The sequence below is a fragment of the Postia placenta genome, assembly GCF_002117355.1.
Source record: "Postia placenta MAD-698-R-SB12 unplaced genomic scaffold POSPLAscaffold_2, whole genome shotgun sequence".
NCBI classification, from domain to species: Eukaryota; Fungi; Basidiomycota; class Agaricomycetes; order Polyporales; family Adustoporiaceae; genus Rhodonia; species Rhodonia placenta.
The window spans coordinates 467,349-481,875 of NW_020169833.1; the positions used below are offsets into that span (position 1 = coordinate 467,349).

Consider the following 14,527-nt stretch of genomic DNA (forward strand, 5'->3'; position numbering starts at 1 on the left):
TAACCAGGTGCGGAACCAGACAAAATTGGTTATTTTTATAGTCCGGTCCACGTGCACTCCCGATTGACACAGCCGTCGGCATCTCACAACTCGCCCCCAAGTGGGACGTAGCATCCTAGAGCGGAGGTGTTTCGTTCGTCAACATTGAATGTTGTATTCCAACTCCACGAGATGTTGACGTATCAAGCAAGATATAGTACACAATAAGGCCATAGGTTGTGTGAGAGATACTTGGTCGGGAGCGACGGCCGAGAAGGAAAATTGAAGGCACGAACAAGGGCGCGAAGTTTCAGGCGGGGGCAGCAAATATGCGATCAGCGCCACGCGGTCGATCATCGCGTCCAGACTTGCTTCCGCAGCAGCCACCAATGGACTCCCGAAGGGGCATCCACCCTTGAAAGTTAAACACCGGACCCCGGTCACCAATTGTACAATGAGATGGTCAACACGCTGCCTATAATCTGAGCATTGTATATCGCCTCACCAGCGCACAGGCTCTCTCAACGCTTTATGCTGAACCTCGATTCATGCTGCGGTTGCGGACTTTGCGGAATATACAGCGTATCAGTAAGTGCCACAAAGGAACAGATCAGATTAGATCGCCATACGCGCCCAAGAGCTGTACTTGCTATTCTTCGCCCACAATGCCTTGTCTATCAAGCCGAAAATTTGAATGCATAGAGACTGAAAATACGTCAAACGTATTATGCCGCAAGCTTCCATCATATTAATTTTAGGATCTGCATTTGCAGGAATGTACAGAAATCGAGCTGGAAAGTGTATTCTAGGACCCCGATCACCAATTGTAGTGTCGATCTTGCATCCTTGACTTGCGCGCAGTAGTTTTAACTATCATATAACCAACATGCACTCGAGAAGTCGAGCGCTGAGATGTTGCAATACCTCTATGTGTTCAAAGCGTTCAACCAGAACTAGATGACACTGTGATCCTGTCGATGACCATCGCGCTATGATTCTGTCATTCCCGTGATGTCCTCGGAGTTGAGTGAGTGAAGTTCCGTCCTAACCTCTATCGAGATCCTCCCTCCCGGAGTGAGGATCACATGACGTTTTCCGATATGGGCGTCGAGAGTTCGCGCCTCATGGCGCCCGTGAGCTCTTCCCGCACCATCGCCTCCTCCCAGCCGTACATTGTTGCCCGCCATGGCCGGCCCACACGGAAACTCTGACGCACCTCCACCTTCGTACGCTGATACCTCGAGCAGCAGCAACGCCGTAAAGCTAAGGGAGTCGTTCGCAACGCTTGTGAACGACCAGCTCGAGATCCAGAATCTCTTCAAGTCCGTGGCGTGCCAGCTCGAGACGACGCCGCAGCTCGGCGAGCATCACCCGCTTGCGGAGGAGTGGAACACATTGCGCCAGGTGGGTGCACTTGGGCGTTCCTGCGCAACGTAAGATCTCAGATGGCCGCTCGATCTCTGGTAGAGACACCGGAAGGTGTATCGTGACTCTCAGCACAACGCAGGGCAATGTGCAAGCTTTTTGAACAGTTAGTGATGCGTCATGTTGATCGTAGAACATTTGACCGACGTGGCCGCGACCAGACTATGTTGAAGTTGTTATTCCCTTGGCGCAGTCTAGCATGGCAATTAAGGACAAGAAAATTATGATTGATAAGTTTCTCGAAGTATGTTCTCATTCATCTGAAGAGCAACAAGGCGATCTGATGCATGTGGTAAAGGCTATCACGGTGCATCAAGACACTGCCAGAAGAGTTGCAACCAAGTTCCACGAGCTCGGGAAGGATGTAGAGAGGTTCCAGCTGAAGGTCGCCAGTGCCCTCCGATGTCAAGCCGAGCCCTCAGGATTTCTCCAAAGCATTTGGTCCGGCTTGGAAGAGTGAGCATCGGTGTTGTCTTAGTTATCGTTGCTGTCGTGACGTCACTCTGTAGGATATGCATGACAATATGGCAAGTGAGTGAGCACGCCTCACGGTAGTCTGTGCAATGTGTCATTGTATTCGGCCAGACGTTGCACAAGCTGCTCAGAGCGATGATCGACACGTTCCGCTCTATGCTATCGCGCATCCGAACAATCCGTGTTCACTGCGGTATGTCTGTCGATGTCTTCCATTCATTCCGCTGACTCGTCATCTGCAGTTGTGCGCGTGGATATCGAGTTTTCCCAATGTAAGAAATATTGAACTCCGCTGACGTCCTTGACATACTGACCACATTGTCTTGAAGACTCACACCTGCCCTCGGATATGCAAGACGACTCGCCAAGAGCGACTGCCGCACGGGTGATGGCGGACTGCAAGGAACTTACTGATCAACTCTCTGGATTTGAGGATGCCTGGCACACCGTGCGTTTATCTTGCGCCGACCTCCTTATCAACCTCGCTATGGCCAAGAGCATGACGGTAAGCTGCACAGCGTCTCTCATATCTGGTTGACGTCGAGTATTCACAGTCCCCTCTATCCAGTCAGTACCTGCGGTGTTTGATGCGAACGTCCGTTCGGCGGGGATTATCTACACACCTTTGGTCGAGTGTCTACGAGCATACTCTCTGGGCCGCGCTCCTGGTCCCTAGGCTAGATCACGACATTTCCTCATTTTCTCCATGCATCAGCGCAGGTGCGCGTCACTCATACCATGTTGTCACTGTCGTTGTTGTAGAGTACTTGTATATCACTCCTGGATTTTGTTGTGTAGGGTTAGGTCCTAGTGACACCAATCCTAGCAGCGCTATGTGTGACGTCACGAGTCGCGGACTGCTTGACACCTTGTGACACGAAACCGGGTTACGACCCTCGTTGGGTAGCTGGCGTCCGGACGACGGCACTGCCAATAGATTGGCATAGATCGATCCTTTCAGCTAACAGCCATGAACGGGTCATCGCTGCCATATGAACTGACCGTTTTACGATTGATTGTAGTGATCTATCTCTAATCAAGGTTACAAGGACCACATGATACAAGGAGCATGCATACTGTCCTGCAGGAAACCTGCAGGTTCTGCGGAATCTGTGCTGGAATGATGGCTCGTGGCTTTCCACGCGTCAAGAGGCATCAAGAGCTAATCCTTGCCACTGCATGTCCTCCGATCAGTGCCTCGTTTGGTGTTCCTTCGGGTGGTGCAGCCACTGGAAGGTCCCGTAGAACATAGAGGACAAAGTAGGCCATCCTCGCCATCTCCGACACGAGGCCCCCCCATATATGCACACATGCCTGGCCACTGGAGCAGTACCTTTCTCCTCGACCGACACCATACTCGCCATGTCGACCACGTCCACCGACTCTGTCGCCAGCACCCCCTCCAGCGGCGAGCACAGGTCCTTGTTTCCGGACGAGTTCGCCGCGGTGCGGCTGCTCGATCGGCTGCTCCAGCTCGACCGCCAAGTCTCGAAGCTGCTCGAGGAGCAGCGCGCGCTCCGCGCGCGGCAGGAGATGCGAGGGCTGCCCCGCCCACTCCGCGGCCGATCCTGGCCCTCCACCGACAATCCATACACCCCCGAGTTCGAGCACGACGAGAAACAGGCGCGTCTTCCGGAGCAGGTCTGGGGGTTCCATCAGGCCCTTGTCCAGTGCGGCCACGATGTCTACCAGATGCCTTCGCCCGACGTCTCGCGCACTTTCGAGCGGTACGTTCTTTTGGTTTTGGTAGTGGTGGAAAGTGAGTTAATGCTGAGTGTTCATCGCAGGCTGACCGGCAAGCTAATGCTACTCATGCCTTTTGCGTGGTCTACACATCAGACGATTCGAGGGTGAAGGTGTCGCATGGGACTGCTTTTGACACAGCGCGCTTTCCGCCTGCGTTATGTGCTCCAGAAACCCGCTCGCGCTGCACGGTATCGCTGGGCAACCTCCCAATAGCTGAGGAGACGTGACGGAAGGCTGTTTGCTGGCTTTGTACTTGTCACTCTTTCTGGGTCTACTTTCTTTCATTCCGCACATTCGTATACCACCATGTATTAGACTGATCAGCACGATTCTCCCTAGGAACCTGTTTATTAATCTGGCATTGGTTGTTTGATGCTCATTCCGCCACACCCTCTTGGTCTGCGCGTTCGACAGTGTGCTGCTAAGCAATGCACCCGGCCGGTTTTTCATCGAGGATATCCATACATTATGACTGCCTCAAGAAAAGCGGTAATATTCTTCGTTTTGCATCACTAACATTCACGACGTGTACGAAAGTTGGGAACAATGCCACAAGCGTGGCACTGCGAGCAAGATCGAGGACGGCATTGACGTTGTTAATGACGCCGCGAATGCGGCGCGGGCAGGCCACAGTGCCTACGAGAGCTGGAAACAAAGCCGCAGACACGAGCCTGAGCTATACGTCTTGCCCAGCTTAAGGTGGCGGCACTGGGTCATCGCTCGCGCTCTGCTTCACGAGCTCGGCTAAGGGGACATAGTGCAAGATGCACATCGGGAGTACTAATATTGTCATGTTAGTTGACGACTTTCGACGAAACTTTTAATTCTTCTGAGGGCTCAATATTCAGCGCGTGATAGCTGGAGAATGAGTTGTACAACTGAGAGTGCAACTAAAGCAACGGTAGCGGGAGATTGAATGGACCTGCAAGTGAATGGTAAGGACGAGGGAGCAATTTTTTCACAGTGCGGATGGTCATGAACATAGTTGATGCGAACACACATAACGCTTCACCAATAACATGGACAAGAGGCGGTCCAGTGCCTCAAGCGCGACGGACGATCTCGAAATGAGGTTGCAGGCGCGCCTTCGAGACGTGCCTGACCTCAGTGAGATAGATGTCCTCAATTTGAATACCATCATCTCCAAGTTTCCATAGGGGGTCGGCGACGGCACCATCCTTGACCACGAGCCTTTAATCCTGCCATCCGGCTAATGAGATTACAGATAAGCGCAAGAGGAAAATGCGACTAACCCTGATGATCGTCTGCACTTCCAGAGCAACAATCTCGGCCAACTTTGCTTTGCTGATGATACCCTTGGTGTTCTTGACGGTGTATTGTCCGGTTTGGTACCCCTTGTATGCACCTGGCCACTATATAGGAGGAACAGCGCAACGCTACCACGGTATAGTCGAACTTAATATATTGATGCACATCGAAATCTTGGTAGTTTTCGTGGGCAAGTCTTGGAGCGCCTGGGCTTGCATGTCGCAAGGGCTCATGGACGCGGGCGTGAGGCATCCAGTGAGCGGGATCCCAAGCCCGAGCGCCCCTTCCGTCGACGGATAGACTGCGGGTGCGTTGCACGAGATGAAGGATGTATCTTGGCCCTTGTACGTTTCCTGTGGAACTTTCTCTCTGCCCATCGTCTACGGGTCGGTGCCAATTAGTTGCTAGTTAGAATACAAGTGTCATTGGCGAAGCCCACCAAAGCACCTCCAATCGCCCAGTCGACGGCTACCCTAGCCTTTCGGGCCTCAGGGTACCATGGATGATGGCCGCGAATGTCGTATGAACGCTGGACGAGCGAAGACATGTTGCATATACAGCTCAAGAGCAACGGATCTGTGTGAGGAGAAGAGACGTCTGTTGGCTATGATAGAACCGGAAGCGCTTGGTGGTATTGGGCGTCAGATCAGGAGGCAGCTTGATTGTCGAGAGAGGATTGCGCAAGAAAGACCAGAGGTATGGGAACATTTTTGTACAACTGCATATACCTTCTACTTGCACTGCAAGGCACCGCTTCTATGCAAGCTGGAGTCTGCGTGAACCTACTCTAGGACACCGCCTCAGGGCGTCACCAGTGACGGATACTCAATTTCATCGCCATTGAGTAGCTTCCCGAGCGTCTCGCGCATACGGCGTTATACCATCCTTCGTGAGTTCCTGTACCGCCGAGGTCTGGGCTAGTATTCATCATAATGCGAAAATGAACTTGTGGGCATGACAGATATCCAGTGATCAAGACTCGGAAGAAGCGAGCAATGTCAGGTGTTGTCTTGTGTGAATAGTGTCTCCGAAGTTCGGTTTAGCTCGGTTTAAAAACCTCTTGCCCTGAACCCCGGACCGAACCCACATACCTCGAGTATGAACTGGACTGAACTTTGGATCGAGCCAAGGAGCATAAACAGAGCAGAGGACACAGACCAAGGCAAATTAAGTAAACCTCGCTCTGGTCGATAGTAAGATATCACTTCTTGAGTTTGTCCAGGCTTTTCTCGATGGCAATCTTGACGGTGCTGCAAACGCCTCCCAACGTCCCTGTAAACGCTCGGATATAGGAATAGTACACCAGATTGTAGGGACGCTCTCGGAAAAAGAGAAGCTGGACTGCGCATAGGAGTCTCCTGCGCAAGTAGACATCAAGATAAGGGCTGAGGTGAGCAATTGATACGTACAGCTAGGACTTCGTGCATGAACTCCAAGAGCTCCTATTCGTCATCTTCAATCGAGTAATCGACATACTTCTTACCCTGAAGCTTGGGAACCTTCGGGCTTTAATCCGCAAGAAGACAGGACTTGTTCACAGCCTGAACGACTCAACAGAGTGAGCCCGAGCCTATGTATAACCCCAGATCCGTCAGAAAAGCCTGGCAGCACAAGAGTAAAGAGAACTGACTAGTCTTGACAACCGTGCACAAAGAACGAGAGTATACGAGGTTTTAATCAACAGTCTCAAACTGCTACTCTAGGTCGGAGTTGATGGCATACAAGTGCATAGCTTTCACCCCCGTGCCGGCAGCAGGAAGTGCTAGCATCCAGTGGAAAGTCTTGTTTTGATCAACAAATAGAGCGGCACACTACGACCTCGTTGTCAAGGAATGGGTAGCCATGGATGCTATAGTGAGCGAGGTCGTAAATTACATCGTCGAGGCGCTGTACGCTGAGTTCGTACGCACCTCAATCCTCGTCGACAGGATCACACGGCGAGTTGCGAGGAAATTAGTTGCGACTCCGCTTTGGTCGACTTCTATATGTAGAGATTCGACCATGCCGCTAATGTTATCTGTCACAGAACTTCTAACATCCACGCAAACGTATTCACACAAGCCATACTCCTGATGACTAGTGTTTTCTCGATCTTGGGCGGCCAGAAGCTCTGACCTTACAGCGTCTATCGGATTGAGATGAGCGGTGAAATCAAACACAATTTCTTACCAGAGGATCTTCGTGGTAGCATTCTTGTCGCCTAATGTAGGCAGTGCCACACATAGACTGGCGGCCGAGATGTACGACATAGTGGGAAATCCTGCTCATCGGATAGGATTCAGTTCCGATTACACTGCCGTAGCAGTGAACCACCAGTTAGCAGAAACTTGCCGCCCGTTCTACATGCCTATCCCAGTGATGACACCAAGCATCGCATAGGGCTGCCGTTATTTTCGCTGCGAGATATATCGAACGATAGCAGTAACAGCACCAAAGCACGGCCGTCATGCGATTGTGAAATACTGGAATACCATCTCGATATGGAGCGAAACTTACCGTCTCATACGCTATGGTATCAGGTCAATTGAGGGCCGCAAGGTATAGCCCGATGCGTTAAATAATTCAATTTGATTGCACCGCAGGTGTATCCTTATGTTATTGGACCTCATAAGGCTCGCGTGCTCCTCAGCTAGCGACACACTGCCCTTGTGCAAGGACCTTGATCCAGTCGCGAACATCTTCAGCCCGGTCCGACAGAGTGTTGCAATCTGAACGCCGAACGAGCCCTTTCGGGGATCGTGTGGTGTTGAGATAAAGTGACTCGCAGTGAGAAATCGATGTACGATGCTTTTCGTATTCTATGAGAATCTAGAAACGGGTCAAACCAGACAGCAGACGTACTTGAAAGTCCAACAGCACGCCTGCGGGCGTTCCCGGCAATCACCGCGTGCTTCAGAACTGCCGACACTTGCTTTTCTGTACTTAGCAGTCTTTATGCCAAATACCCACGACTTGAGTGGATGATCTGCGCTGCAGTCATCAAGTGACCTCTTTCTGCGGATGACCCATTCTCATCGCACGACAGAGTCACTTCCCTCTTGCTTGCTTGTCCGAGATCGCTTTCGAGGTCAAGTTCATACCCGAGTTCGACATCTTGAAAATGAAGTAGGCCTTGACGGACTTGGTGTCATATGCTCGTTATTGATGATTGGTTTTCTCTGCATCAGGTATGTGTGGTCCCTACTGCAGCTCCCCCTTCTACAACGCCTGCGTGTAAGGATATATAAAATCACATGGAGGCTTTTACGTCGACTAGGTCATGGGTGCCATGCTGCGCGCGTGATGTCTCTACGTTCAGTTTATATTTGAAGAGGACGGAAGTACAAGAAGCCCTAGCCACCGAATATGTACGCCAGCGCGCGACAATCCCTGTCCCTAGAGTCCTCGACGTCGTCCCTTGCTACGACCGGTTCTACGTACTAAAGACGAAGGTGCCTGGCGAGGAGCTAGGGATGCGCGCACCCCGCGTCAGTAACCTCTCGCCCCGTCAGCTTCAAGTTCTCCAGGACACGCTTCGCGACCGGTTCGACCAGCGCAGCTCGCGAACCTCTCGACCCGCACGCGGTGTGTGGCTTCGGTGGCGCCAGCATCATAAGCCATCGAGTAAGCCATCGTGGTCCCGTGGGACCCTTCACATCAGAGAAGGGATTTAGCAAGAGGCTATTAATGTGTTGAGGCGACGCACGCCAAGCTAGCCGCCCCGAGTCACTCGAAGTCACCTCACATTCACTTCACACATAGCGATATCAAACCGTACGAACATCAGCCTACTCGATGAAGACATGTGACCCATCATTCTCATCGATTTGGAGTGTGCTGGCTGGATGCCGGAGTGTTCTGAGTACACCACCACTCTCTAGTATACCATTTCATATAAAGAGCGGTGGTATATTCCCAATATTCCGGCATCCAACCAGCACACTCCCAATCGCACCACTCCTTGTGCGTGGGATAGTATCCCATGGAAAAGAGGTGTTGCGATTGGGTTAGTCTTCCTGGACTACTGTGTTGAGCTTGAAGTGGAACATGAGATATAGCTGGCTATGAACCTGTGGTGATTGATGCACCCTGGCGGTATGTGTTATCAATTGTTCAATTCTGGATTAGCGTTGACGATTCCTTCAAGACCTGGAAGCTCTGAACATGTTGATTGGTCTCCTGTGAGAACTGCACGACATCTCTCATTGTGTGACCTTGTGGTCTGTGGGCGATGTGCGCTATGCAGTAAAGTGCACACACGAGGAAAAGCATATACAGGGCGGAAAGGGGTCTCTATTCGTAGAACACATGCCAGCAGCAGCGATGCTGCATGAACACAGCATGCGAGATCTTATCAAGAAGTGACACTTTACGATACCCCTCAACGCGTGTTTGCGTTGAGTCACTGCTTCTAGCATTCGTCCTAGGTGCTAAACGAGAGGGACCCGGGATATCTACTATCAACAGCAATCTTCAGCAATCGCGACACTGTATAGACTTCGTCGTGGTAAACCTGAATACACGCTGATCTCGTGTAGCAACTGTCTGAAAGTACGAAGACAACAAAGACATTCGCAGCGACGTTGGCAGAACGACGCACGCGCGCACAATAGTCATTCATCTGAAATGCATGATGGCGCGTGTGCAATATCCACTGCGACGTCCTCCTCCGTGTGTCTATCTGCTCGTATATTACAATTGCGGCTGATTACTCTGACATCTTCGAGTTCCAGTGCTCTGTAATACTTGTACGCCTTCCATGTCGTGACAGCGATGTCTCGCTCGGGCACTTCGTTCTCGAGGCAGGTGCATGCTGTCACGAGCAAGCGGTGGGTGGCAGTGGCTATAGCGTGTAGGTGTGGAGGAGTGCGATGTAGAATTATATTCGGCGTGCAGGTTGGGAAACGTTGATGACGGACGTGCATGCGTAAGGGAAAGCATTGGAGCGGTGCATGGTGAGGGTGTCGACATACAGCGCCGAGGAGGAGGAGGAGGAGGAGGGCCACACAGTATAGTACGTGAGAGGCGAATAGGTAGCGCGTGTAGACACTCACACGGTCGTACAATTCTTTGGGATCGCCCTAGAAGGGCTTGTCTCTGCAGGCTAGTGAGTCCGCCGCGATATGGGACTGCCCGACAAACGAGGCGCTTGAGCTCACGCTCGAGGGACGTGCTCTCAGAGCCTTGGTGGGCGTCCCAATCAAGCGCAGAGCAGGGGACGTGCTTGAAGGCGAAGAACATGTCCGTGCTGATGCACGCGGATCGGGAGGCAATCGTGCTGGGCGGGGTGTGGGAGCAAAGGGAGGCGAAGAGAACAGTAAAGCATATCGCAATGAGCCACCTTCTTCAAGTGTTGCCAACGAACACAAAGCATATGATATGCTGCCGATTGCTCCCCAAGAGGCATGAAGCGAGATGCCAGTGTGTCGGCTTCCACTAGACACGACCATGCGGGAGGCGGCTTGCTATTGGGGCAGGACGTCGGAACTGGCGTAGTCGGGTAGTTGAGCGTTCCCCGCACGACCTCTGCCTGTCATGCATCATGTTTCAGTATACACAGCTCGAATCATATATACGACACGTTCTTCACAAATCATCTCGTTGGGCCCTTTTTCAACATTGATGCTGTCCGACTGCCCGGTGGAGAGAGAAACACCACTTACGAAGCAAGTTCCCTGATCAGACTTGCCAGCGGTGGCATCAAGTGCGGTAATAAGATGTGATGAATGTGAGAAAAGTCTATAACGTACACTACACAATACACTACCCATCCGGCCAGTTTCCACCTCACTATCGCACGGCGAGACAGAGACCCTCCACGGCGATGTTGGCCTGCCAGATGCCGAGGCGGCGCGCGAGGCGCAGTACGGCGGGGGCCGGCCAGACGAAGACGATCGACAGCGGAACGAGCACGATGAGCAGAAGGGAGAGGACGATCGTGATGCCGGGTTTAATCACGATAAAGTAAAATAGCGCTTGATAGGATGTCGGATCGGTGAACTGTGCACATGACGATCAGTTGGACAGACAACGTAAGGGGGGAGGGGGCCGAGCCTACCATGGCGTATGTATTGCGGTAGAACGACCGCTCCTCCACCGTGCCCAGGCCAGCCTCGAGCTCGTGCGCATTGGGTGCGCGGTGGCGGACAAAGATGGGGAGGGGCGGACCGGGGATTGGATAGGCTAGAGGGCCGTGGAATTTGGTTTGTAGAGCAAGCTAGAATGAATATGTCGCCATATCAGCGAGAGCAGAATAGGCTGCGAGACCTGGAAACACACCTCGCCCCTAGAAAGGGCCCTTGCACCGATAAGATCACAGAAACACAGCACAGCACCGAGAGGCAGCGCCATGAGAGTAGTGGTGCCCGCCTGTGATGGGGTTCAGCATGCTCATCTCCGCTCGCGTGATCGAGCAGGGACGTACGACTGTAAAGACGAAGAGGTACACCCATGCGATGAGCGCGTACGGGAAGTTGAGGACAAGTAAGTGGAAGAGCGAAGAGTAATACGCTCGTTTGGTTATTGGGCGGAAGTACCGCAACCATCGTGTACGCCATGGAGGGCCCCTTTGCCGAGTCAGTCGTTGGCTCGCTAGATCAGCGACGAAAGCCCGTTGCTGCTCGTCCATACTCCCAGTGCGCCGTAGTGAAGGGGAACCAAGCGGGCTTTCCCCATCGCTGTCGTCATCACTACCTCCCAATGGCTCAGCGCACTCCGGATCGACGTCAGGATCTCGCTCAGGGTTGAATGCGGAGAGCACTGTCTGCGCGAACGACGGCGCAACGGAAACGGTAGATCGCACAGTACTCGAGATGGACAATGTCCGCTGTCTTGTGATGAATCCCGGTGGTCGCGCGACACTTCTCGGGGATGAGACGGCAGGGTTCAGGAGCGGGGTCGCCTCCGTTGCGTCCAGGTCGCGGTAGTCAGCATCATAGCTATGCTGCGCGGACGATACAGGTGCTTCGTATTCGGTGCCGCCGCCGGAGACTATTGAGAGCGTGTGCGAAGCATTCTCTGAGGGTTGCTCCAACGTGCGACGTCTTCGAGTTGAGCGGGGCGTCCGCGTGCGCCTGTCTTGCGATGGATACGGTGGCGGGGGCTCATCTGGAGGTGGACTGGTAGACAGAATTACGATAGGAGTAACATAAGAGTCGGGAGGTGGATCGCCTAAAGGATCAGTGACAGACATGGTCGAGGAAGAGTGTTGCACTGTAGCCTGTACTTTTATGTCATTGATGGTGCCTTGGTTAGGCATTACTTAGAATCGATGTTATCTGCCCAAGATAAGTTTCCTGATAAGCCCGAATCGGGGGATTTGCCAAACTTCAATTTGTCCCTCGCCACCTTACATCTAATATCTGTGAAGTTCCATTGCTCGTGCGCGAATGCAATAAAATGTAGCGATAGATGCCCGACATGGTGACAGCTCTCGGCCCAGTGTACATGCAATTTCGTTCCAGGATATCCCCCAAATTGGTTCACGCATCTCCCGAACGAGGGCGTCCACCCCGATCGTCGACTTCGGAGTACTCCTGCGGCTGCTGTTGGAAATTCGTCTGAGACCCGATGAGAGGATGATTGATAAAGATATAGAGAGGCTCGCGCAAGATCTGCGAGGTACTATAAATCCGATGGCTTGCGGTTCGCCACAATCCCAAGTTCCAACAACTGCCTGGGCTTTCAATAACCAAAGAAAGCTTTGCACTCCAGTACGAGAACCGGTAAACTAGCCTCGTGGCGAATGTACAAGGTGTTAAATTCTGCTCACTAAGATACGCATAGTCGTGATTGTACCAGATCCGTGCATATTCGTGTTGATTATATTTCAGCTTTCCATTTGTCACTAGTACGTGCATAGGGGATTGTGAACATATCGTGCCGATGGCATCCCTCAGTACGCGCTGCCTTGCGCGGGCAACCCCTGTGGGAAGAATTGCTTGAAAAGATCTGGATAGTGCCTCTCTGCGACGTCTGGATGACTCCTACGAGACCGATGGGGTGGTGATCAGTACGTGATGCTGCTCAGGCGAGCGGTAGGACCCACTTGACCCGGCCAATCAGTCCGACAAGACCAGAGGGAAGCTGGTTGTACTCGGTATAGTTGACAGCTGCGAGGGTGTAGTCTTGTCAGCCAGCAGTGCGGGGGCGGATACGTCCTACACACATTCAACACTACCAGTGGCCCCGCGTTGTTCCTTGAGTTTGAGGATCTCAGGGTTGACTGTGAGATTGATACGCGGTGGTCAGCCCGTGGGTCGTATTCGAGCGTTGCTTTACGTACACTGTAGCGTAAAATCTTTGATTGAGACTCGCTGTGCAATGTTCTGGAAGAACGGCACGGAATATCTCGGCGTTGAACCAGGAGGAGGCGAGAGGACCCGATGGGACGTCGCACACGCAAGGCCTTGAGTAACAGTTTCAAGGGCTACGACACAGCAAGATTATCTTCAGGAACGAATGATGACTAGGGATCGGAGGATGTTACCTTTGCCAATGTTGACTACGAAGGTACCGGGAATGGGCGGAGCATCAATCCACTCGCCAGCAAGATTTTGCACCTGTAAGCCCGGGTGCGGAGATGCTTGGAGAAGCTGGCGAATCGAGCAGTAAGCGTACCGTCGCGTGGCGATTCACCTGCAACAACCACTCACGAATGTCAGAAAGCCACCGTCGAAGTGGGGACCAACGCCCTGGTTGGACGAAAGGTTATCCTGTGGGGGATATTTCACGACCTTGGCACGATGCTGCGTCGGACCGTCCTTCTCGTAGAACTGCTTGAGGGCATCCTGCGGAAGCTCGAGCGCCTCCGCAAGCAACCCGATGAACTCATAGCTGAGCTTCTCGACTTGCGCGAGGTATCGATGCATGGTGTCCTTGAATCCGGGCAGCAGCTCCTCGTCAGGCCACTAATTCAGACGTGCCCGCTGCGTCATTCCAAATCACACTCGCATCGTTCACACAGCTTCAAGCCGCACCTGAGCAGGGCCCCATAGCCTGATATACTCGGGATCGCCGGGCTTCCACCGCTTCTCGTACGGCGTGGCGAAGTCATACTGCTCGCGCTGGTCTGTCTGGCCCTTGGTGATCTCTGCACCGAGCCTCGTGTACCCGAAGAAGTGCTCCGAGTTCCTCATGTTGATCTTGTCCTTCGCCTCCTGCGGGAGGTCGAACAGCCGTGGCGCATAGCCAATGATCGCGTCGATGTCCTCGCGTGCGACGGGAGGATGTGAGAGATACAGGAATCCGACGTTGATCAGCGCATGGCGTAGCTGGGAAATGAAATCCGGCCTGCGCTCCGGGTCCGATACGAGAGAGTAGTCAAGGACAGGGACACTAGAGAAGTTGGCTGCCATCCTCCGATGCTCGACTGGTGACTGAGCAATGTCCGGTCACTTGTATATATGCATAATGACGAACGGCATCACGGAGCGCCACATTGCTCGCTGGGAAGGATGGATGACGCGATGTTTAGCCCATGGGTAACGGATTGGAAAGCCAGATGACTCGTGCTCAGTGCGGGCGCGACGGAGCCCATGAGACACCTCCCAAAGTCAGCCCGCTTTAGACGCACGCCAATAGCTTGGGATAAGTGGTCACTACTATGACTGGCTAGACGGATGTTCATCAAGATCGATGCTCTATTGTACGGTGA

At 52.8% G+C, this 14,527-nt stretch overlaps 6 protein-coding genes across 6 annotated transcripts; 2 read left to right on the forward strand and 4 right to left on the reverse strand.

Moving 5' to 3' along the window:
* Positions 1-1,164: 1,164 nt before the first annotated feature.
* POSPLADRAFT_1133496 (hypothetical protein) lies at positions 1,165-2,554 on the forward strand (the record flags this gene model as incomplete). The annotated part of the gene is made up of 7 exons (XM_024484352.1): positions 1,165-1,383; positions 1,598-1,860; positions 1,914-1,935; positions 1,990-2,071; positions 2,121-2,150; positions 2,208-2,383; positions 2,447-2,554. The coding sequence occupies 7 exons, from the start codon at positions 1,165-1,167 to the stop codon at positions 2,552-2,554; spliced, it is 900 nt and encodes a 299-aa protein (XP_024342612.1).
* A 686-nt stretch (positions 2,555-3,240) lies between these two features.
* On the forward strand, positions 3,241-3,732 carry POSPLADRAFT_1043407 (hypothetical protein; the record flags this gene model as incomplete). Its single annotated transcript, XM_024478304.1, has 2 exons — positions 3,241-3,605; positions 3,666-3,732. 2 exons carry the CDS (start codon positions 3,241-3,243, stop codon positions 3,730-3,732), a joined length of 432 nt encoding a protein of 143 aa, XP_024342613.1.
* An 844-nt stretch (positions 3,733-4,576) lies between these two features.
* Positions 4,577-5,561, reverse strand: POSPLADRAFT_1038409 (hypothetical protein). Its single transcript, XM_024477384.1, has 4 exons — positions 5,333-5,561; positions 5,042-5,273; positions 4,878-4,990; positions 4,577-4,802 (listed from the first exon to the last, which is right to left on the reverse strand). The coding sequence occupies exons 1-4, from the start codon at positions 5,438-5,440 to the stop codon at positions 4,668-4,670; spliced, it is 588 nt and encodes a 195-aa protein (XP_024342614.1). The 5' UTR covers positions 5,441-5,561; the 3' UTR covers positions 4,577-4,667.
* Positions 5,562-6,587: 1,026 nt separating this feature from the next.
* POSPLADRAFT_1132103 (hypothetical protein) lies at positions 6,588-7,142 on the reverse strand (the record flags this gene model as incomplete). Its single annotated transcript, XM_024484172.1, has 3 exons — positions 6,588-6,704; positions 6,804-7,008; positions 7,063-7,142. 3 exons carry the CDS (start codon positions 7,140-7,142, stop codon positions 6,588-6,590), a joined length of 402 nt encoding a protein of 133 aa, XP_024342615.1.
* Positions 7,143-9,485: 2,343 nt separating this feature from the next.
* POSPLADRAFT_1133558 (hypothetical protein) lies at positions 9,486-12,064 on the reverse strand (the record flags this gene model as incomplete). Its single annotated transcript, XM_024484364.1, has 7 exons — positions 9,486-9,715; positions 9,927-10,150; positions 10,536-10,556; positions 10,664-10,872; positions 10,931-11,089; positions 11,152-11,241; positions 11,297-12,064. 7 exons carry the CDS (start codon positions 12,062-12,064, stop codon positions 9,486-9,488), a joined length of 1,701 nt encoding a protein of 566 aa, XP_024342616.1.
* A 702-nt stretch (positions 12,065-12,766) lies between these two features.
* Positions 12,767-14,228, reverse strand: POSPLADRAFT_1131111 (hypothetical protein; the record flags this gene model as incomplete). Its single annotated transcript, XM_024484030.1, has 7 exons — positions 12,767-12,857; positions 12,920-12,983; positions 13,040-13,096; positions 13,157-13,300; positions 13,361-13,466; positions 13,527-13,781; positions 13,851-14,228. 7 exons carry the CDS (start codon positions 14,226-14,228, stop codon positions 12,767-12,769), a joined length of 1,095 nt encoding a protein of 364 aa, XP_024342617.1.
* Between the last annotated feature and the right edge of the window lie 299 nt (positions 14,229-14,527).